At 36.4% G+C, this 25,471-nt stretch overlaps 2 protein-coding genes across 3 annotated transcripts in view; one reads left to right on the top strand and one right to left on the bottom strand.

Moving 5' to 3' along the window:
* The window catches only part of LOC145666746 (ELMO domain-containing protein 3-like), a 56,000-nt gene that overhangs the window by 3,550 nt on the left and 26,979 nt on the right, over positions 1-25,471 (top strand). Inside the window, exons 2-4 of the mRNA XM_081734289.1 lie at positions 3,878-3,994; positions 5,420-5,615; positions 12,859-12,982. Of these exons, the coding sequence (XP_081590415.1) occupies positions 3,894-3,994; positions 5,420-5,615; positions 12,859-12,982 (421 nt within the window). The 5' untranslated portion in view covers positions 3,878-3,893. The remainder of the gene's footprint in view (positions 1-3,877; positions 3,995-5,419; positions 5,616-12,858; positions 12,983-25,471) is intronic.
* On the bottom strand, positions 6,315-25,409 carry LOC145666747 (uncharacterized). Of its 2 annotated transcripts, none has more exons than XM_081734290.1 (4): positions 25,216-25,409; positions 19,656-19,812; positions 14,924-15,215; positions 6,315-6,434 (listed from the first exon to the last, which is right to left on the bottom strand). In XM_081734290.1, the coding sequence occupies exons 1-3, from the start codon at positions 25,298-25,300 to the stop codon at positions 14,957-14,959; spliced, it is 501 nt and encodes a 166-aa protein (XP_081590416.1). In that variant the 5' UTR covers positions 25,301-25,409; the 3' UTR covers positions 6,315-6,434; positions 14,924-14,956. The 2 variants fall into 2 exon arrangements, with proteins under 2 accessions (XP_081590416.1, XP_081590417.1); XM_081734291.1 differs by having other exon boundaries at positions 25,246-25,409.

Below are 25,471 nucleotides of genomic sequence, written 5' to 3'. Positions count from 1 at the left end.
TTTTCGCACTGTATTCCCTAAAGTAAATTTGTCGGGATCAGTGGCGTGGTTCTGTTATCCAACTGTCTTGGAGGCGAGATATTATGGTGGAGAGCGGTCTATACTGTGAGTTGATCTTGCATGATTTTCTATACATCTGCGGAGTCCACGTTCATGATAGGTCGCGTTCTTCATAACCTCGGTATAGCATACGAACGCAAAACGAAAATACTCAAACTATAAAGTAAATTGGTATCCAATAGATTTAAAATTCAGATTCACACCAGAAAAATGGTGGAATATTGATAAATCTGAAGAACTTATTTAATAGCTACATAGGAAGTTATTTATTCCTAGACTATTTCGACAGTTCTTGTTACTGTCTTTGCAGAAGTCAATAACTCACGAACTCATTTATTGTCTTATAAAAACAGTTATTTTGTGATGGGAGGCAAGTGAAATTGAATTTAACAGTTTGTCAGATTCTTTTTTTTTTTTTTTTCTTATGTTTCCCCAATGATATTGTTCTTAATAAAGAAAGAATCCGTACTTATTTCTCAGGGTATTCCTGGGATGCTGACCTAAGATTTTAACCGTATCTCGTATTTAGTATTTTTTGCGTATTTCTTACAACCTCTTCTAGCCTATAAATTAGCCTAGTTTTCAATAGCCTGCGTATCCCGCAGTTTGGGAAACATACCAGATTGGGATCCTCCAAATTTATTACTTGATTTTTCTCTGGAAATTACTAATTTCAAGGTACCAATATAAACTTCAAAGTAGTTCTTCAGTTGCGGAGTTCTTTCTAAACCAATATTTTTTTTCGCTCGTACAGCTGTTTTTGTTACTTAATGTACGTTTGTAACATCGTGCGTATTTTAATATGTATTTTAAAATATCAATTTGGATACTCATATCCTACCCGATTGAATCATGATCTTCAGTTACGTATTGCAGTATCATCTGAGCCATATATGCGATGTAGTAAGAGTTTGGGTTATTTTTAGATTAATTAAATGTAGCAGACCCAAATGTTTCCTCGGTTTTGAAAATTAACTATTGTTCATTAGTACTATGATAGTTGAATTTCGAATTGTATGGGACATATTTTAAGATTCTAAATTATTTACTTTTCATGTTCCAAATTTATCACATATCGTGTACGGTGATTCAGTGTTAGTGAACGGTCTTGTACGAGGGATGTGTGTGATTCGATCCATGCTAGGTGAGTTTGTGGTGGACAGCATTGTATCCATGAGTTTTCGTGGTTCCCCCACATTTTAATTCCATCAATTCTTTCAGTAATCTTTTCCTTTGATAAATCATCCATCTAATTTAGCTCAAATCTTTTAACATGTCTGTACAAAATTCTTAGGCTGAATACAATGGAAATTTTGATAAGGATTGGAGCATTACGGTAAGCAAATTTACTAACAGAAATTTAAAAAAAAAAAAAAAAATAAGAAAATAAAAAAAAAATACAAAAATAGTGACTAAAAATTTTCGTTTGGACTAGTTTTTTCAGTCATACAAATTGTACGTCTGTGCCAGTTTTTTTTCTTTCTCTTTAAACAAGGCCCGCTTTTTACTCTGAAAATTTCAAAACTGCGCTTGGGACTATGGCTAATTTAAATGAAAATGAAACCAGACCAAAGGAAACACATATTACTGCTTAATCTGTGTTACAGTTTAACAATGCGTCATTGCCTTCATGACAGATTATCTGATAATTGATTAGAGTTTATGTTCATTTACGAAAATTTGATGGTAGCAGCTACCATTAAAACGAACGCATTTTATTTGCCTTGACATCCACAACTGACTTGGTTTTAACAGAATACCATGTAAATGCTTCTGTAATATACACTTACTGAAAATAATAATAATAATAATAAAGCTAAAAAAGTAATTCAGTAGATGTGTAGTTCTATGGAGCATGTGTAAACGATTAGAATTTCAAAGATCGGCGCAAATTTTCACCAGAGGGCAGTAATGTCAGCGGTAAGGAATGCATCCCCGGTCGTGGCAGTCAGTTTAAAGCGTGAGAGAGTGAGTTAGCACAGTGCAGAAAGATCAAGAAACATACATAATGTGTCGTCGCCTCATTAAACAGCATTACCAGAATTGGACCACGTTCGAAAGGGGCTATGGGGTTGCACGAGTCCAGTTGGGCATTTAGTTCCAATTGCTAGGCATGTGGGGCGATCGGATTTCACTGTGGCCCGATGTTTGGGCAGGTTCTGGTTGACCACGCCGAACCATGACAATGGAGGATCATCAAATGGGCGTGAAGAATTAAGTAATCCTGTTACGTCTGTCTGCTATCCAGATACAAGCAGTGGACTCTGTACAACACCCTGTTCTATCGGCACCGTGTCTGGACAACGGATATCAGCTGGATTGCGGGTGCAGCGTCTCCTTTGTAGCTTGCCATTAACACAAATGCATAAACGACAGCGCGTGGAGTGGTGTCACACTCGGACAGCATGAAATTCTGATGAATGGTAACAGATCATGTTCAATGATGAGTCGCGCTTCTGCATTACGACAGATGGCCATCGTTTGCATATGTGACGACGTCGAGGAGAAGGATTACAACCAGCCGAAATTGTGGAACGGCACGGCGGCGTTACTCCTGGCAACGTGGTATGGGTTAGCCATCTGGTATGACCTTCGATTACCCCTTGTAGTTATTCACGGAATTTGGAAGGCATAGCGATACGTAGGTGAGAGATTCTGCGTCCGCATTTGTTACCTCTCCTGCGAGAGCATGCTTTACAATCTTTCAATAAGACAATGTTCGGTCACACATGGCACGTTTGTCTATGGACTCTCTGCGTCATGTTGAAGATCTTCCCTGGCCACCAAGCTTCACCTGATTTTTCCTCAATCGAGCACATTTGGGACCAACTTAGGCGCCAATTTCGCGCCACTGCCAATCTGGAAGATCTCGAGGCACAGTTACAGCAACTATGTACTGGAGAACTTTCTTGCGGTAATGATATACGACTCACTTCCAAGTCGCATCAACGCGTGTATCCGTGCCCGAGGAAGTGCTACAACTTATTGATATGCAACAGTAGTACCTTCGTACAACCAAACCCGTTGTCAAATTTATCTGATAGTATAATCATCACAATAAAGTACTATGGTTTTGCAACCCGTAAAGTATCATTTCATTCCTTCTGGATGCTTCATTTTTTGCCAGTGAGTGTACAGTCAAAATTCAATCGATTTAGTGTAAACATATGAATTTTTTTTACAATTCAAGTATTATAAATAAGAGTTTTTCTCAACACCCGAAGTTCACCTAACTTTGGTAAAGAAAATGACAATGCAGGTAATCGAATTCATAGAGGACACAATAACTCCAAATTACGGAAACAAGAAGGCCAAGTGCTAGATCTTTATGAAATTAAAATCGCAATATTGTTATTTTCCAGTTATTTTAATAAAAAGTATTTTCGTGTAAACTTAAACAATTTACTTGGTGTTATCATAATTTGAAATATTTTCTCTTCTTCCATTTGCAGCCGGAAGAAAATGAAATGAAAATGAAATCTTTGAGTTTTACGTCCCACGGTTATGCCGGTTAGGCTAAAGGAGACGGTGATGATGAGAGATGAGTGAAATGGTGGAATGAAGAAAGTGGGAGGAAACGGGAGAACCCCGAGAAAACCCACGAGCACGGTGTTTGTCCACCACAAAGTTCACTTGGCGGGGGCTGGGATCGAACCCGGAACCCCAAGCACCAGAGGTGAACGCTCTACCACTGAGCCACCGCGCCCCCCTTGCAGCCGGAAGAGTGTGAATGGGCTAGTGTATAGGGTGGTTACTTTAATTATGTTGATTCCATTATAGATGTTCGAATTAACTGATCGTAAATGCTCTGTTTTAGGTAATTTTCTTTTATAATGCAGTTGAAGAATGAAGTCATGATGAATACCAATAGTGCCTCACCACCTTTGTCAGCTTTGGAAAGAAATAGACAAATAATAAATGAAGAAGAAGCCAGGTAGGCCATATCATCTTGTTTTTCAGTTTTATATTTGTGTCGCAGTTGACTCTGTAGAAACTTGAATGAACGAAATATGGAAATTGATTGGGAACAGGGTGCGAAATCGGATCATTCAAAGTGGAGGAGGCTGACAGGAGCCGAAAATAACAAATAATAAATTCACACTGGAATGTTTCGACGTAATGAGTTTGTTCACATGTTTGAGCGTTCATAATTATTGAAAATATAAGATTAAGGATTCTGCTCTAATTACGAATTTCCCCATCAATTACATGTGAATTATTGTAATTAATTTGCAGCCTTCTCACAATCCTGTCAGTTTATTCATCTCCCAGTAAGTTATTAGTGGGGAACTTTTCTTCCAAGAATATGAAGTGGGGGAAGTCCATCTTATTCCCGCAGGATTTCGCACCTTGTTTGGGAATATGAGATTGGACAACCCGTTAACGGATTTTCAAGGTAAAATAATTTAAGGATTCTTTAAAAATTTGTATTCATTAAACATTATCGCTTAGTAAAGGGTCAATCCATTTGAAATCATCCAATTCATGATTGAGAAGTTGCTGACAAGATTTATTATTATTATCTTATAGTTTTTGTACACAAAATTGTGCTATATTTAGAGAATAGAAAACAATCATTTGTTCATTTTTCAGATGTTCAGTTCTTTTAGCTGTCATTGTGTATAGGCGCAAGAGCCTATTTTGGAGTTTACAAAGGTTTGCAGCAAACGTTGTAGCTCTGTTATATTTGATGATACTGGTTTCAACCAAAAACCATTTGAAAGAGAATTCAGTATGCAATATTGTATGTCCAGTGCACATTCAAGCGTATCACACTACCAATATATGATAAAACTTGTTGAAAGTTAAAGCTTGAAAAACGTATATTGTTATTTTTGAGATTAAAAATCTTAAAGAAAAAATAAGACTCTCTTATACTATATTGTAGGCCATCATCTTCGACACAGTCCTTCGCGGCGCCCCCCTCCCCTTTACAGTTTTGTTCTTTTGTTATGTTCGCTCTACGCAACCAAGCGCCTACGATTTGCCTTCTTTGAAAATAAAGATGCCGCCCATTTTACATATCACCGTGTGCTTTGTTCACTGCACATTACCGTTCTGCTGCTCCTCACGGAGTACGGAGCATATCCTAATACACCGCCAGCAACAGCCCGGCGCTGCGTTCGTCGCCTAAAAGTTGCCAACTGTACATGCGCTACACATACGCATGTGTCCACTAAATACCGAATTTTCTAACGTGAACAGTTTGTTCCTTTGATGTGAGATTCATTTATCAAATGGATCGAGATATGTGATACAAAATTGTGTAATAGTGCACTAAACCATTTTGTTTATAATATGCTAGTAATAAGTTGTGTCACGGACTACATATATTAATATTAGTATTATATTCTTTTAGGATGGCTTTGGAAGCCGCACAAGATGAGTGGGAGTCGGTAGCTACAGTAGTGCCTAAATACAAAGAACCTGGCTATAGTGTTGATATTCGACCAGAAACCATGGGCTCATCAGCTGTGGGACCAGTAATCACTCCTCTGTTAACGTTTGAAGAGGCCTTCAATTATTTTGAGCAATTAGATACATCACAGTTCCTGGTAACTATTCATGGTTTTTAACACTGATTATAGATATAGGGTGACGGATGAAATGATTTTATTATTTATTTATTTATTTATTTATTTATTTTCACACATTGATCTAGGATCAAAAAGCTACAAAACTAGCGTATAGCCCCGCGTGTTACCGTCGACAGTATTTTTCATCTCATATATCTGCGTTATGGTTCTGTGCTCAATAGCTTCCCCCTTCTTCCGTTATTTGCAGTCTAGCGTTATAGTGCGCCACTACACGCTCGGGCCGCACTACAGATTCTGCAAATCATGAGAGACTTTTTTCAACCAATTTTAGATTCAATGAAAGGAAAGTTGACAAATAATAAAACTATTCATGGTTTTTAACACTGATTATAGATATAGGGTGACGGATGAAATGATTTTATTATTATTTATTTATTTATTTATTTATTTTCACACATTGATCTAGGATCAAAAAGCTACAAAACTAGCGTATAGCCCCGCGTGTTACCGTCGACAGTATTTTGCATTTCATATATCTGCGTTATGGTTCTGTGCTCAATAGCTTCCCCCTTCTCCCGTTATTTGCAGTCTAGCGTTATAGTGCGCCACTACACGCTCGGGCCGCACTGCAGATTCTGCAAATCATGAGAGACTTTTTTCAACCAATTTTAGATTCAACGAAAGGAAAGTTGACAAATAATAAAACTAAAACTAGGGTAAACAAACATTTGTATAAGTTTATTGACTATTAATTTTGTACATTTCTACGTAGTTAACGATCACAATAATACTGGGGTTTAGGTGGAAACGGTGCACACACTATAACAGAAGCCTCATCTGAAATAGGAAGAAAAAGAAGGTAATAAAGGATATATACATGTCTAAATTTTACTGTTGAAATACTACCAGTATTAGTATGTGTTAAAACTAAAATAACAAAATCCAACGGAAATCAAGCGAAATTAATTACTTTTACATCTGATATTATTGTCTAAAAAGTTGTGAAATAGAGTATGATCCATGCCAAAATGCAATGCAAAAAAATGTTTACATGGCTAGCAATGAACATTTCTTCCTTAGGTCATACTGCACTGCCTGTTGGCAACATGACGTCGATAACACTATAGAATATAAATTATGTATATCAAAATTTCAGTAATCAAAATGAACGTTTGAAATATGCATCTTATATCAATTTAGTGTGTTATTAATATGAGTTAGTAGGTATAGTGGATTTTCAAAGGGAATCTCAGCTGGAATGCTGCACGTCATATTGTTCTGTTGAAACTCACACAGTTGCTGTGTTATGACCACTTCGCTCAAATGCTAAACAATGATCACGCACAGTCAGTGACAAAAGTACTTTCCGTTTGATGAAATTAGTTTCGTAAATAATTTCAGAGTGGAAGGACAAGTTGAGTCAGTTTTCAATAAATTAAAAAGAATGTAATTTCCTGTACATTTCAGCTATACCACCATTATTCCTAAAATAAATTTTACTAAATGGAAAGAACTTTTGTCGCTGACTGTACAAAGATGTAATTTAGGTGTAATTTAATAATTTACGAAGGTAATTGAATATTAAATGAAGATATTTATAAAACGGATGAAAATAATAAGAATAGAAGTTACATAATTAAAATTAGTCTGACAAGCCAAGCCAACTAACTCCCAATCGCTTGGCAGACACGTGCGTCATTTCGTTTCCTCTGTGTGAGCGTATGGTTAATGGGACGTCGAAAACGACAAGATCTTTTTTTCTTACTTTGTAGTTTCGGAGATCTGGCTAACGAGAAAAAATCAAGCCCCCTATCCCCCTTAGAATATGCAATTTCCAAAATCTCGTCTTTGCAGCTTTGGGGTGAAATTTCAGGGGTTTACGCTTTACAGTTTCGGAGATCACTTGCAAAAATCACTTACGACTCCCTTCCGTTCCCTCTTGAATATGAAATTGTCAAATCTTGTATTAGCAGTCTTGGGTGCAAGAAGAACATTTAAACAAAATTTCGAGGTTCAACTTCTAATAGTTTCTGAAATCCAACAAACGCCAGAAAGCTATTGAAGCCCCCATCCCCCGTTAGGTTATGTATTTCGCAAAAACCCGTGTTACCTACAGGGTAAGGTGCAGAGGGAACTAATTTTTGCACAAAATTTCAAGGTTCTGTATATTGTAGTTTCAGTAATTAATTGATGAGTAAACCGTTGAGTTGGCCATTAAATTTACTCTTTTATTAGCTCCCGGCATAAGCATAGGGAGCTTATAGTTTCACTCCAAATGTATATATAGGGTGCACCATTTATAATGTCTCACCGTGATAACGGAGAAACCAAAAGAGGGAGAAAAGCGAAACTTTGCACGAAGCAACTATAAAGTGGGGTTACCTATCCATGTATTTGCTAACATCAGATGAACAGTGTTGCCAACCCAATATAAAGTTGTTTTTTTCAAATGGCACTACGCCAGGTCATTACATATTTCAACATGTCAAACAAAAACTTAGAATACTACATTTATTGTTCAGCGTTGCAAATTAAGGATGTTATAGTGTCAGAGACATTCGAAGTGTGGAAGCCTCTATAACACACACAGCACAACGGAGATGGACAAGATAATGCATACCGAAAGTTTCTTAGTGTTGGATACCATGGTCATAGTATGACTTATTTCGAGTGAATAGGAATGAAGTTACCAGGGCTTGAAAGTTTGATTTTTTTGAAAGGCCTTATTTCGAAAAGATGCTTAGATAAGTGTCATAACTAATTACTTGCATGATTTGTAATGAACGTACAAATTATTTTGCTGTCTACAGCACTTCGATATATATATATATGTGTGTGTGTTTGTTTTTTTTGTGTGTGTGTGTGCACGCATGTGTAAGTCTATCGCCTAAGGAATGAAAATATTTGGTGGCCGAGCTCGGTCGCGCAAACGCTCGCCTTTGTAACATTGGCTGTGTCTTACAGCTTTGCACACCGGAAGCTTCTAAGCTCGGTTCACCGACTGTATTCCGCTTGTATAGCTTTGAGTTCAGTGCGCCATGTGTTCAATGTGTCTACTATTTTATTTCACAACCTTCTGCAAGCGATCTTGTGCATTTATCACAATTCTCCGACACGTTTTCCTAAACTGCACGATAGTAGCTCTTGAGTAGCGCTATATTTACGGCTTCTTTCCTCTTTCAAAAAACCCTTGAAAATAAATTATATTCATTAATATTCGGGTTATGGAGGAAAGGGATACTGTGTCCCACCTTCGTACCGTTCAGAAAGCTGAGATAAATCGTTGCTAAGAGCTGAGGAATAAAACTATTCTCCAGTATGTTGTGTCGCTGTATGTTTACTTTATCAAATAAAAAAGGCCCGATGATTCCGTGCATTGGAAATGCTGCCTACACACAACGTTTTCTCCATAATTTTAAATTCTATGCAGTGTGTGAGAACATTCACTTGCCCAGAATGGAACAATTCGCTTATTCAGCGTTTAAATGAAATTTCGCTTCTCGGTAAACAATATGTTGTGCAAGACGTAATATTCTTCCATTAACCAAACTGATGTCTTCATTCCTTTTCCTTCGTCGTTAGTTTTTGGATAACGTTATTTTACAATGGAACAAGGGAAGATCAGAATTCAGAACCCTCAGGATTAACCTACGAGATCTTGCTAACTCACCAGCCGTTTTCCTTGTTGATTTGATGGGACTTCATGTCAAAGCCACGTAAACTGCGTCAATGTTTTCAGGTGTGGAGGCACGTGATGGGCACCATCGATTCATCTCCAGCACAGAGCCAGTAGCTTCAAATTATTTACACAATCTGTAAATGGTCTGTTTGCAAGGAACTCATCTTATACTAAACTGTGGGCGAAAATGTTTTTGTGGCGACACTCTACCAGTTGTTATCTGCTATCTTGCAAACTGCTGTTTCGCAGCAAGTTAAGAGTCCGATACTGACCTTCTCCTGACATCCTTCGGATGTTCCATCAAAAGAACCCGAATATACCTTTTCAACATTCAGTCTACAATATTAAAATTGTTAATATTGATTGAATGGCGATTGGAGTGATTGAATAGTGCAGTATTCATTGTAATCTTGTAATTGACTAATCTCTTTTTGTATTACGTTTTCTTGAGGGAGATGTTACCACAAATACTCGAAAACTGACTTTTAAAGGTTATAATTTAAGATCGAATGAAAAGAAATCCTCATTTTAACGCCCACTAGGTTAAAGAGGACTAGTGATAATTGCAAGTGAAGCATGATTTGTTTATAGCTTTTTCTTGCAACAATGACTTATGTGTAACTTCTAATCCGATCCAAATATATTGCATGGAGAGTCGAACATAGATCTCACAGAAAGGACGAGAAAAGTAAATGGTGAATATATACGTCATATATATATTTAAATGAATGTAACTATGTTTGTGACTTAATAACTCTTGAATTAGTCGATCGATCTTGATCAAATTTTCAACATACAGACGTGTTCAAATTATTAGAATCAACATTCAGTTTCTGAATATTTTACTGTTCTTACAATATTACGTGAGAAAACTTAGTCCAAATTACTGCTTTGTAACTATGTCCAAATTTCTAGTGGGTGTGGCACATGTTTTTAAATACCAACAAAACAAATGCGTACGTGACATTCAAATGTAATTACTATACAATGTGTATATCCAAATTGGAAACAAAAATGAAATGGAATACTTAAAAGAAAATGATCTCTCACACAAAGATTAATATTTCGTATGAAATCCCTTATTCTTTACTGAGTCTTTTATCCTCTGTGGCATGCTATGTACGAGTTTAGCACATTTTCCCTTCAATTCAGCATCGTGATACCATAAATTGTTGATTTCCTCGATCAATTGATGTTTGGTTGTAATGTGCTTGTTCTTTAGCTTTTCCTTCATGAAGATCCAAAGGTTTTCAATCGGGTTCATATCAGGACTATTGCCCGGCCATGGAAGAACACTAATGTCGTTGTTCCCCAAGAATTTTGTCACAGCTTTGGCTCGGTGGCATGGGGCTCCATCACGCATAAAGATGAAGTGTGTGTCATCTTGAAGAACTTGTAGGTATTGGTCGTGCTTCATTGTTCCCTCTACTATATACAGTCTCCCAGGCCCGAAGACAGACATCACACCCCAGACCATGACGGAAGTAGGATGCTTCACGGTTTGTTGGACACATTCCAACTTGAATTCCTCCCCAGGTCGACGTCGTACATATTGTGAACATTTATCAGACATGAAGACACATGATTCATCACTAAAACACGCTATTCTCCAATCATCAGCAGTCCAATGTTCTAGTCCTTGTGCCCATTCGAGGTGCTTCTTTGCCATGATTGGTGTAATTTTTGCTTTGTTCCTTGGCATGCGTGATTTTATTCCCTCACCACAAACAATCCTTCGAACTTTTTCAGGTGAAATGTCTGCATCATACTCAGCCATTTTTATGCTTAAGTCTCTAGAAGTTGCGTTTCTGTTTCTCAGAGCCAATCTTTTTAGTTTTCTGATATTTCTTAGCGATAGCTTTGGTTTTCGCCCACATTCCCCAACTCTATTTTGATGGTACATTTGCTTCTTGCTCATTGCTACAGAGATTCTACTCTCAGATTTCTGCCCTACCTCAACTCTAGTAGCAATTTGTCGTTATGTATATCTTCCTTCCGTAAGAAGTGTTTTGATAACTTCCACTTTACGTGGAGAAAGGTCTCGGGCTTTTCCCACTGTGCCGCGATTACAGGACTTCACACATTGAAAGATCAATAAACAAAACACGTCACGATCACTTTAAACTGGCCCATTCGAACTGCTTGAACGCTTTGAATGTTGTAACTGCTTGCGACTCAACCACAACATTTCAGACTGTAACTTGTTATAGAAACCACAATAACTGTCTACAACTGAAACACCACTTTCAGAACTCCCCCTCCCCACTAATGCCTCTGCAGTTCAACGATAATATAACCACTTCAACTATACAGTAAAAAAATGGAGGATCCTATATTAGTGGTTTAACCATTAAATTGCATGTTCTAGAACTCCAAAATTAGGACTGCAACGTGAACTTTGCATTTTTCGAGCGTGAGTCTAATAATTTGAACACGTCTGTAGATAAGATTCGGGCCCTGGATGGTTTCTATCATTTCACTTTGACGGTGCAACGTAGGGGAGGGGGAGGGGAGATACCAATATTAGTGTCAAATTCATAGTTTTTATAATCCCTAAGTTGATTGGTGACAGTTTCGTGCCCTTTATGTCCAAAATGAAATGTATTCTCAGCGTGCGGAAAAACAGACATTCTGCTAGTATATATACGCTGTATATATATATATATATATATATATATATATAGTATAAATCCAAAGCAACCCTATAGAAAGACTGTTGTCCACCTTAAACTTACAAGACCTGAAATCGAACCGGCAACTATTTATATAACAGGTGAATGTTCTGCTGTTGAGCCACCTCTCCTTGCTGGTTTTATTTTGTAGTTCTATGAAATCATTTGTATTTATGACACACATTTTTCTGTTTGCGTACGTACTGTGTTTGACTCAGTATATTAAGTCGCTTCTACAATAATGCGGCATCTTCTGTTTACATTGAAAGAGTTTTAGATAGTTCCATAGTTCCAGACATTATTCCAGTTTTATTTACTGTTTTTTTTTTTTTTTTTTTTAAGTGTTAGTGTAATTTGCGCGTAGAAAAATAATCGCGTTGAATAATCATTATTATATAAAATGCGGTGAGGAATAATTTTACGTGTTGTGTCGTTTCGTCCCAGTAGCGTTTTGGCCCAATCTCACCACGAATCGTATCGTTTCGTCCCAAACAGCATTTGGTCTCAGTAGCGTTTCGTCCCAATTCCACGAACACGAAGCTTACGTTTCGGCTCTCCACCTGATCGAGTAGCGTTTCATCCAGTAGTTACACACACACACACACACACACACACACATATATATATATATATATATATATATATATATATATATATATATATATATATATATATATATATATATACACTGGGACGAAATGCTACGGATTTTTCCTTGGGACGAAACACTACGGAACCTAATTTTATGTTCTTGTACAATCAAGTTATTTAAACTATTTCACATGTAAAAGTACCAATTGACGGAAAATAACATGAAATAAAATACAAATCCTATTATTCTTAAACTACTTCACTTAAATATTTTAATGACATGAAAGTGATTTTAGATATGGATGTTTCTTCTTTTCAGGATTGTATCAAGCCGACTATAGATAGGAAGGGACTGACAGCTTTTCTCTTATGTTTATTTGGTCCTCCAAAACTGTCCAAGGAGTTAATAGCCCAGAGGAATCTTGTATTCTGCATAGCTCAATGTAAGTGTAAAGGAAGAGAATGATACGTAGAAAGGAAGATTGCCTTTATCAAATATATATATTGTTCCAAATGGTTTCATTGTTATTTTAAACGAAAAAAGGCAGTTACATACTTTCCATTAAATATGAGCGAGTAGATAGTGACATCTAGTTTTTAAATTGAGTATAGAGCACATTTTGAAAACTATAGCCCAAGTTTCTCAATAGGATATCATCAGTAACGCATGAATTCAATCATTAGATTTTGTTGTAACGTCAAACATTTGAAAAGATCAATTCAAGAAGATAGTACGTTCACGAAAGCCCATTATGCTGTTAGGATGTTTCTGTTCCTGTGTATATGAGGTAATCATATTTCTATGAATTTTTGTTATTTGAAGCTTCTTGCCTGAGATCAAGGATAGAGAAAGTAGCCTTAGTCTTAATTAAAAACATTATCATTGTGTGTATCTGGTGTAACTAATGAGGAAGAGAGTCTTCAACATTAACAGTGAACACAAGAAACTCCTTGACTTTCAAAATGAGTCGAGTAGTATATTTCTGATTGTTCTACAGCGTTTTGTAGAAATGAGTAAAGCATGTCTGTAAGTAAGAAGTATGTACAATCAAGTTATTTAAACTATTTCACATGTAAAAGTACCAATAGACGCAAAATAACAGTGGTAATTCATGATGGAGTTCTACGCAGCTAACATAAGACGAGTTACGGTTGCTTATCAATCAAGTTAACTTTTTTTTTAATGTTTCTTTTCATTTTTGTTCTATACACATTGGTAGTTCATGAAAAAGATGTATTTTAATTATGAACATCTGCTGAAAATTCTTAAACTGCCCAGCTTGTTACATCAGAGTACGGTTTATCGTAAGTACACGGTTATTAGAAAATAGTTCATAGATACTTGTTCGCACAGAAGGATCTTTAAAGAAACACATTTGTCATGTTTGCAGCTCAGTGATGTAAAACAAAATATATATTTTAAAAATGTGTATATACATATTAAATTTAATAGGGGATGATAGAAGAACACTAGAAAGAAATGTAGAGGTCTTATTAAACGCTTGCACGAACACGGGTTTAGAAGTAAATGCAGAGAAAACTAAATACATGGAAGTTCGTCGGGATCGTAATACGGCAAATTATGGATGCGTACTTTTGATAAAGTGGATATTTTCAAATATCTAGTACCAATATTAACAGACGAAAACCGTGTTTACGAAGAAATTAAGTGTCGACTAAAAGCAGGAATTCATGTTATTATTCAGTTCAAAGTCTCTTGTCGTCGTGAATTCTGTTAAGGAATTTGAAGATTAAAATATATAAAACGATAATCATGCTTGTTGTTCTGTATAGTTGCGAAACATAGTCGCTTACTCTGAGGGAAGAACGTAGACTGAAAGTATTTCAGAACAACATTCTGAGACGAATATTCGGACCCAAGAGGAACGGGAATGGGGAATGGCGTAAACTTCATAACGAGGAACTATATAAGTTATACGGTTTACCAAACATTGTTATCATCAAATCTAGAAGGCTCAGGTGGGCAGGTCGCGTAACCAGGATGGAAGCAAGTAGGAACGCTTTCAAATTCTTAACTGGAAGACCAATTGGAAAACGATCATTAGGAAGACCTAGGCGTAGATGGGAGGACAATATTAAGATGGATCTCGCAGAAATACGAATACAAAGTAGAAACTGGATGCAGTTAGCTAAGGATAGAAGTCAGTGGTGAGTTTTTGTGAACGCGGCATTGAACCTCCGGGTCCCATAGGCCATAGAGTTAGTTAGTTATACATATTATATCTTACCTGTTAATAGTTTTTAAATTAATTTATTATTAGTATTACATGTGTTGGTTTCCACTAATTAAAGAGAATTCATAATCTTAGGTTTACATTACATGTTGGCTACAATTGCTTTTCTCTTTCTCTCTAGAAACTTACTTCAAGTTCTGATTGTAAATAAAATTGTTGTAGTCAATAGAAATCTGTTTGCGTAGCAATTTTAAATTGTACAGTGAACTTAGTCATTGGACTTTCAATCATTGGAAATCTTGTTTCGGGCTCCCAAGTCATTTTTGGAGGCTTTCCTGGGGCAGCCCCCCATTCAGGTTGTGGCACAGGTACATGACGCCCTTTACACGGTAGCATTTCCGTGAGTACGCTTCTCTCAGCAGTTCTTGTGTGCCTTTCAGAATTTGCATTGATGTCGTCAGTTGATCTTTCATTCTTCAAACTGAAAGAAAGGAAACCGAATGCCATGAAAGTAAAATAAAGTAGAGAAAGAAAATAAGAAAGAATGAAATTACAGGGATCATGCAGGACTGAACTATACTTAATCATCAGTCGTCCTTGTTATTTAATAAGAATTCGTGTACTTTATTTCGTATAAAATATAACAAAATTGTAATGACTTGTATATCAATGAAAAGCTCTGAAGTATTTAATAAATGCCAATGTAAAAATAGAACTTGCGGCAAACAGTCTTAGTACGAATTCTAAATGTTACAGATCATGTATTTATTTTGTTTTGTTCTTTTGTAATGGTTAGTGCATTTGTTCCGGGTTCTATTTTGTTGAATCATCTACCTGAGACACTTGTGGAACAGCTTAAATCAAGAATTAATTTTAAAATGTTAATAGTTCGTAATGGAAAAAAATGTCTCAAAATGAGACATACACCGATTGACAGATCTTATTGAGATGAACAAAATGTTTAAGATGAATGAAAATCCTCATGCGTAGTTTTCGTGAAAATCGAGGAAAACAGATTCTATGTAGACCTAAAAATTGATGATATTGTGCATCCTAATGGAAATAGAGGGGTTCAAAATTTCAGCCAAAATTGCAGTATCTCATGAGCACGTCAAGCTAGGAAGATGAACCTTGGTATATAAACTCTTCATTAAAATTAGGGAACACGTCACTCCCTGGTTTTGAAAATTTCAGTTTTAAGGGAACAAGTAGGACGTTTTCTATAATTTCTTTCTTCACATTTAAATCGACGTTGCCTGTTGTTTGTAGTCGTGTTAGCTGAAATGGTTAAACAGCTTGAAATGAGTTTTTGAATATAGTTGCTACCTATTTTTGTTAGGGCGTATCCTAAGGAAGGAGTAGATTCAAAATTCATGCCGAAAATAGAATATCTTATGGAGATTTTATTACACTTTCATTGATATACGTATCGTGAGGGGGAGAGGAGGCTCAAATATTTCTATAAACCTAATAATTCTCCCTCAGCAAGAGGGACATTTCAACTAGTCTGGAATAAAATGTAATGCGCTTCATTCCCATTGTTTTTGTAGCACATACTTGCGTATTAGTATAAACAAATAATTAAATGCCTTTCTCCATGTGTCAATTAATTACAAAGCGAGAACGCTTCACTTAAGAAAGAGAAGTGCCAAAGATTTTCCTCTATCTTCTCAATACTAATGGCAGCAACGCAACTAGGCTAACTGTTGTTAAAAAGCCGCCTTAGCGCCCCCCCCCCTTTCACTGACCAACCAAACCAAAACGCTACCCGAGTGCACCTGATATTGGCATCACACGGTAATTCTCCTATTCCATTTTTAATTCAAGTGGTAAAGCTTGATTTCAAAATTGCAGTACATAATTTCATTTTTAGTATAAGATGAAATACCAAAATAATTAATATTTGATTGCCAAATAATCTGAGAGTAGCATGCTTGACATATTCTTATAGTCTTATCATAATAACTGCAAATCACAATGTTTTTTGGAATTATATCGGGATGTGCATATGTGTAGAATGAATCAGCAGTGTGTTGCTTTAGAATATTTAATTATGACAAACAGTCAAGCTGTTGTCTCAAGTATTATAGTCAGACGTTTTATAAGTCTCTTAAATTGATGTAAGTTAAATGAAAACACAAAAAGCTGGAACTAAAATTAAACTTTGCGAGCTCTTTTGGCCGCAAAGGCGTTTACAATGCCCTCAAAAGATAGCTTTGAAGCTAACTTATGCTCAGTGGATATGATCCTAAGGTTGGTAAATCGTTGTTGTCTTGTTAAGTTTCTGAGTTTTTTTTTTTTTAATGGTTTTTACTTGGTAAAATTCCTTTCTTTGCCTTATAGTGAAAATAAATTTTTGTCCAAGTTTGCGCTCCCTCAACCTTGCATCCGAGGCACAAGCCCCCTTCCCCCGTTAGTTACGCCACTGACTAACGGCAATCAGATCGTGAAACTCACGAATTCTTCTGCTGGAGTATATGACGTGTAGTACACTTATCGTATGTTACAAAGGCCTCTTAATCATGAAATGTAGATTATTGAATGAAAGCAAGTTGGAAACTTGAAAATGAGAAAAAATCCATTTCCAACATTTCAGTTCCTTTTTTTAATTTAAAAAAATCATTCAGTAAAGCCGTTGTTTATCTCTTGCTCCTGAACTTCAAGTACTATCCCAGTATTTGCCCAATAAAATATTATTATTATTATTATTATTATTATTATTATTATTATTATTATTATTATTATTATTATTATTATTATTATTATTATTACTACTACTACCCAAGATGAATGTGACATTGAAAAGAACCAAATTTAAGACAGTAGAAGGTGTGAAGAGAAACGGGATGAATTCCATGAACTTGGTTTCTGAAAACGATTGCCAACATTGCTTCTAGCAATAAAAAAAAATGTTTCAAACGGTGAAGGTGTTGTGCAGGGGAGATCTTCGAAGGGGATAATATTCGTAAAATGACTAATAAAATAGTATTTTGTAGCATCAGTTCTGTTTTTTCTCCCACTCCTTGTACATATGTTTGTCAAATTATTATTGCTAAAGACATATATTTATTGACAAGTTCCTTATATAGGGTGATAAAATAAAACACCGACAAACTGAGAAGGTGTTAGTAAACAATTAAGCAGAAAAAAAAAGAGGGTCTAATGAACACGCTTCTAAAGCGATACCGTTATCGCCTAAGAAACGTTTGAAATAAGGCGCAGCGCAGGATATCATGAATACTGGAGGATATCGATGTCGGGTCGAAAGATTACATATAAAATCGTACCCAGTAAATGCAGTGACGTACGTATGGAAGTGGAGCGGTTCCCCGCAGATGGGGAATACGTATGTTGATTCTCCATTTGTATGTAGGATTCCCGTTACACGGCGACCGCTCTTCTTCCATCTATATGTCCTATAGTTGCCGTGTGTAACTTTATATATAATCTTCTGACCCGACAGCGACATCTTTTCGCATTCATGAGACATATTCGGCATTATACAGGGTTTTCATAAAGTCTAGACGAATTTAATTTGCTTATAATTTTCATAAAAAATGCTCATAATGAAATCAAATAAAGTGCAAACGGTAGCGGAAGGATTCAATTTTTAGTTGGCAATACTGTTACCGTATCAAAGATGGCGTCGGTGATAGAGAAAGCGCAATGTGTTCTGTGGTACGCAGAGCTAAAACCACCAATTCTGGTGTGTCGAAAGTTCACCAAAGAGTTCAAAAAGCCGGCACCGACTGAGAGTGCAATCCGAAAGTGGCATGCTAAGTTCTTGGAGACAGGAAGCGTCCTGGACCGTCCTCGAAGTGGGAGGCCGGCAACATCGCCTGCAACAGTGAGCAGGGTAAGGGAAAGCATCATCAACAGCCCACAGAAGTCGATTCCTAGTGGCGCCCAGTTGGAGGTGTGGCGGTGAATGAACTGAGCTGGTGCAGATTACAGGTAAAAATTTAATCCTTCCGCTACCGTTTGCACTTTATTTGATTTCAATATGAGCATTTTTATGTAAATTATAAGCGAATTAAATCCGTCCATACTTTATGAAAACCCTGTATCAGCGCCTTCACGGCTTGTTCAACGCTTTACACGTCTAGTCATGTTTATTATACTTTTTTTTTTTTTTTTTTTTGCTTAATTTCATGTCTACCATTACCTCCGTCAGTTTTTTGATGTATTTTCGTACGACCCTGTATATTTTGAATATTGTTTTGAAAATAACATTTTTTTAGTGTGTTACAGTACAAAATGAAATATTTAATTTAAACGTCCCATGTTTGTACCCTTTAGGCTAAAAAAAGACGGACAATTAATGAAAGGGAAAGATTATGAAAGGATTGGTGAAATGAGAATGTAGGAGAAACAGGAAGAATCTCGAGGAATCACAGACCTCATGTCCACCACAGACTCTCATTGTCAGGAATCGAGCTAGGGACCTCTAGCACCAGAAGTGAGCAATCTATAATTTAGCCACAATGTCCTTCCCCCCGAATTCAGTACAGAATCAGAACTGCAGATGAAAGGTTAACATTCTCTGTATATGATCGGCAGGTATCGGGTTCAAGTTGCGACCATTATGAACATCTTCAAATTGGAAATGGAATATTACCTTTAGATATTGACTCTGACCGAATGCATTTCCAACTTATTTTCCATTTCGTGTTGTTAATGTAAAATGGATTCACGGCAATAAGTGGAACTTCTGAAATAAACATAAATAGAAGTTTCTATCTTTTTAGTCACAAACTATGTTTAATATTTTTTGAAACTCGATTGAATAAACATTTAATATTTTTTGAAGCTCGATTGAATAAACATTACTATTTTGGTATTGTTATGGAAACTAACAGACAAAAAAGTTTCAGTATTATTTCGAATTCCAGGGCATGAAAAACAACTTCAATTTACTTACTATGGAACAACTTGTAAAACATCCACAGGTATCCAGTTCGGAGATGGAGTCTCATATTTAACACATTGTTGTGGAGTCATTGTGAGAATTGGTCCATCCGGATTTTGTGACATCTTCTGAAGTGTGATTTTTTTCCATTCTAGATCTGGGTACGGTTCTGAAAGAAAAACAGACATCAGTTAAAATTAGATAAGCAGCAGGGTATTTGCTAGAATTTTTTTTCAGGGGGGTGGGGTGTAATGAATTATTGAGGGGGTGTAGATTGCAATGACAGTAAAAAAAATTCTTAGGCGTATCTTTTCTTAATACTACATGCACATTACAGATTTAGCATAACTTTGGCAAAGGATTGCATTATTTGCTTTAGTTATGAATAGAAGAAAAGAACAATATTCTCCTTTCACTTTTATTTGCTATTGTATGAACATATTTTGTTATTATCACTCTCATGCACACACAGAAATACAAAATGAACGCTCTACCCTGCTGCGCCCACAGGAAATAATAAAAAACTTGCTGCTTCAGACAGAGTTGGGAACATAATTCTTCCCCTTTACTGGCAAGATCAAAGAGTTTTTGGTAAATGCTGATGTTAGGACTTGCAGGAACTCTTTTGTAAATTTTATACTCTAGTTCGAGTTCAGATTTATTAACATTACAAATGCTGGCCACTTCAGTTAAGTCAAGGGTATTTTTGAGCACATCATAGAAGTGAGATAGCTATTTGAGAGGACAGCCAAAACTTTCCTTCATGTTGCTTATAATTTTTGATTTGTAATTAGAGAGGAGTCTTGTTTTTGGGGTTTCAGGTTTTCTTGCATTCTCACACCCTCAGATTTTGCCTTTCCTACAAAACTTTCGGCATGCTCTGAAATCTGTTCAAAAGTGATATCTTCCAAATGTGCAATGACACTTTCTACCAACTTCAGCGCTGTAACCACATCATTTCCACCTTGTCATTTACTGAGTTTTGCAAAAATGTATTTAAGAGTAGACTTACTAGTGTGGAAGTTGTCGATGTTTTTTTTTAGTTGCAGCAGTAGTCCACCAGCATCTGATGACATGTCTCCTGCATCAACATAGATATGCTTTAACGCAATGCATATCGCAGCATAATGTTTGATTATCATATGAAAACCACCTAGCGGAAGCAGGTTGCACCAATTTGTAAGAGGTGGCATATATTGAAGATTCCACTTTCTGCAGAACTTTCAGCTGCTTGTGACTTCCATGAAATGTTGTGTACAGTTTATTCGTTACATTTACAACCCTTTTGATATTTTTGAAGTTCCACACGCCCTTATCAAAGCCAGTTGCAAAAGATGGCTTCTGCAATGAACGAAAATCAATCTAGGCAAATCTTCTTTGAGTCGTGCCTGAACTCCGGATGTTTCACAGCTGAAATTTAAAGCACCATCAAAAGCCACATCAGTCAGTTTTGCAGTACTAAGCCCTACTTTATGTATTTCGTGAATAATTGTCTCTTTGATGCATTTTGCCTTAGTAGACTGAACTGGAACAGCACAAACGAAGGTCGTCTTCACTCTGCAAGGCTGTTGTAACGTATACAAATACTCAGAATTTCTTTTCCATTTATATCTGTGCATTCGACTGCCATACTAATTCTAGAGAACTTGGCTTTGGCTTGGAGATTCAGTGATGGCAACACGAAAAGATTCTAGAATAGAAGTAATAGAGTAATGCGACAAGTGATGTGCATTCTTTGGTGAGTTTCTTATATGCAGCTTTATTGTTTCTGAATGGTCTAGCGATGCCACTGTACTCCATTTGAATGTAGTGGTATTTCTTCGGAAAATGGGAAATACGCGATTTTGAACAAATCTTTATTTACCACCAATATACCTTTACGCTGAATGTTAAACTGCTGATGGACTTGAGTAGCAATACTGTCACTTTGCAGAGGCCTGTACCGCACATACATGCTCTTTACTTTTGTCAGGTTTTCATGCCTTTTCTGAAAGTTCTGAAGATAAATATAAAGACACGGGAACTAACAAAAGGCGGTGTGCTTTTTACAAATTGTTCCACCCATTCGTCTGACAGACTGACGCTCTGACACCATTGTTTCTTGTTTCAAGCTCTGTTATCGAGTGACTGAAACAAGAGTTAATGCTGCTCTTGACGGAACAGCCTGCGTGCGCCACCACCACCAGGGCGCCAGCTTATCACGGATATATTTTCAGTTTCCTACTGCTGTTTTAAAGTTACCTAATCACCTTTATTTTATTGATTATAGGGAGCCAGCTTTGACATTGTTCTGGTATCAGATTTCACTTCTAACATGGATTGTTTATATGATTTTCAAGCAGTTTTTGGAGCGCAATACTTCACACAATTTCGTGAGTAGAGAAATAAAAATATAAAATCAAAGCTAATATTTTGATTGAAGCTATTGAAGCTAATATTTAGATTGTTGAGTTTCATGCCAGCTACTAGAAAACTATCACCAAGACATTATTTATTGGGCTATATTTTACACGTATGGTACCGATGATAATAACATAAACAATTGTACACCCCCCTTTGGGGGGTATCGAACTGTTTTGCCAGGGGGGATATCGTCTATCACAGGGAGGTTGTAAGGGGAATGTAAAAAATTCCCTGATAAGGAGTATTCAGCAGAGTTCGAAACTGAACTTAAAGAACTACATAATTTGCTCTTAAAATATAGTGTACTTCGTTAATATACATTTTTCATAATTTTTATTATTGGATTCGAGATTTGAACAAAGTGAAATTATAATCTTTATTTTTATATATAATTTTCTGCAGTTGGGGTGAGAACCTTGCCACATTTTATACCGGAGAAACTCATTAAGTATATTAACAACTGCTTTGGAAAACATGAAATGGGGGTGATCATTTTTAAAGTTTCTCAGCTGGTGACAGCACCTTTTCACTTCATACTGAGGCTTTGAGCAACATCTCCAGGCACTGAGGACATAACACAAAGTGTCTATTGATATTTGAAATACTGGAATTTTGTATCGATACTGGAAATACTGATATGTAGTGGAAATTAAGTATTATGTAATGGAGGAGAAATTTAAAAATTCCCTTTCGGACCCTTCAAAAAATGGAATGAAAATGAAATCTTTCAGTTTAATCTTCCATGATTATGCCCTTTAGGCTAAGGGAGACGGATAATTATGGCACGTGAATAATAATGGAAGAATTGATGAAATGAGAATGTGGGAGGAAACGTGAGTACCCGAGTAAACCTACGGACACGATGTTGTCCACCACAAACTTACTTATCTGGGGGTGAACCAGGGATCCCACAGAACAGAGGTAAGCACCCTACCACTGAGATATCGTGCCCCCCTGAAGACCCTTCAAGATTTCAGTCCTATTATCTTGAGTGTAGGGTGATAGGACTAAGGGCTAACTGGCCAACTAGTAACAAAATAGCTGGTTTTAAAGAAAATGGATGTGATTATGATCTAAGTCTTTGTAAATTGTTATCGTTTTACTTATTTTATATACAGATTATATTCCTTTAATATTTGTGAAGTCTCAAGATAGTGGCATGACTAAATGTGTAAGCATGAACATTAAACATGTTACTCTTTGAGATTTGTAATTATTTAGTTTTCTGCTTAACATTGTTTCTGTATCAAATGTGATACGACGGGAAAAGAAGTCTAAATATATATAACACGGTAAACCAGGTGGAGAAAGGATTCACACACACACACACACACACGCACTACCTACATACACACATACACCCCCTCCCTTACACACCCACACACACACCGGCAAAGAAGATAGGCTTAAGGGGATCGTTAGAAGCCATCACTACCAGTGTGAAACGAAACCTGCATCAAGTGAAGTGGACACCTGTCTTTACCCCCAGAAAAAAAAATAAATCAAGGTTACGTTCCCTGCTGGGAAATTTGTGCTTTCGTTTTCTAAAATCGACAGGCTATTCTTGTTTATTTCTAGAGGCTGTAATGTTGGCATCGTATTGTAATGTTTTATTACAATTTCGGACTGCCATTCGCCAAAAACTTCCGCATTGTTGAATGAGGCGTGTTATACCATTATGACAATGCTTGACATCATGTGGCCTGAGCAGACTAGAAGCGTTTTGCGGAATTTAGGTAGGAACTTCAACAGTCCAGACTTTTAGCCTCAAGTAACTTTCATCTGTTTTATTCCCTGAAATCTCACCGTATCGATAAACGTTTCACTGATAATTCAGAAGTGGAACAGGAGGTTCGCTTGTGGCTGCGAAAGCAATTAACAGACTCCTACCCAGCAGGTATTGAGGAGCTCATACACCCATGAGACAAGAGTTTCATGTAGATCGAGATTACCTTTTTATTCAGCTGATTTTCACTTGTATACATATATATGAAGTACGTAGCAGAAATTAGTGAACACAATCACACACATACTAAAATACTTTATAATGCATTATAAGCGTTTTCACTAAAATTCTTCATCAGATAGGGAAGCAAAGAAAAATCAGAACATCCAGGAGTTACCATATTGGAAGTTAGTCACGCCATGAAAATAGATGAGTGGTGGATAATAAAACTAATGAAAGAGATTAGTCAGTAAGAGTACTAAAAAGAGGAGAAATTATGTAAAATTATATGCATAATTATGTAAAATATGTATATAGCAGCTTTTTTTTCTTTAGTAAATTTCGTATCGCATTTTCTATACTGAAATGAGTAATTATAGATTCCTTCTCATGGAAGTCTGAGAAGGAGTGGAAGTCTGATGAAGACACAGTTATTGTGTTGAAACTGTTACGTAATAGTGTTTTTTACATATTATCATATAGCCTTGCTCAGTGTGTTATTGTGTATTAGATTTTTTATGTGTATTTGTGCGCTCACACAGGGGGCCACAATAAATCTGATTGCAGTGACTATCGCCATCCTATTAGATCTTCCCGAAGGATCATTCTGTTCAGACGCTTCCCCGTGCCGGTTTATGGTACTTGTGAACGTTTGCTTCCCATTGTGTACACTACCGATAGACCACTGATTCGTCGCGATCCAGGCAAAGAGCAAATCTACGGAACGAGTCTCAAAGTAACTTAATTAGACCATAGACATTCACTGAAGTTGTCCTGTCGTTGCAGGTACAAATGTTACTCATATACACCATATTCACAATCAAAAGCTGCACGTGTCATTTTGTCCGGTGACCTTCAAACCACTAGCATTAAGCCCTCTGCAGACGCTACGATCAGCCTGCTCTCTACAGAAACACATTCTGTGGTACGAAATCGGTTGAATTGTACAATGTTATTATTATTTGCGTTTTCATGAGAGATGTCTGTTCTTTCATATGCAAGACATTTAGAAATTAAAATAAAAGTCTCCACAGTTGCCATCGAAGTAATTAGGGCAATTGAAAGTAAATCTTAAATTAATAATTAAGAGTAGGAAAGAATAAAATTATCCATTCAAGCATGATTTTTACAAGTAAATGAATTTGTCCATAAAGTGAAACATTAAATGATAACACTACAACAATGAAAGCTTAAAGAATATAACGTAAAATCTAGAAGTCATACCAATATGTTTCTTTCGATATGGATTAGTACCTCCAAAGGTAAATGGTACATAGTTTTCTGCAGCTTTCCTAAACGCTTCCTCCATGTTGGCTTCTCCACAGAATTTTGCTCTGTTTTCTAAAACTAGTATTTGAATATGAGGTTGCGTAGCAGCGTATCATGTAACAGTTTTGCGCAAAGTTTTACCGTATTCTGTTTTCAAGGTAACCGTCTATACTTTTTTTTAAAAAAAAAAATATATATGTTATTGTCATTG

Source organism: Thermobia domestica, chromosome 12, assembly GCF_964235325.1.
Source record: "Thermobia domestica chromosome 12, izTheDome1.hap1.1, whole genome shotgun sequence".
Taxonomy (NCBI): domain Eukaryota; kingdom Metazoa; phylum Arthropoda; class Insecta; order Zygentoma; family Lepismatidae; genus Thermobia; species Thermobia domestica.
The sequence above is the reverse complement of the archived record's forward strand: the minus strand, read 5'-3'. Positions and strand labels throughout refer to the sequence as shown.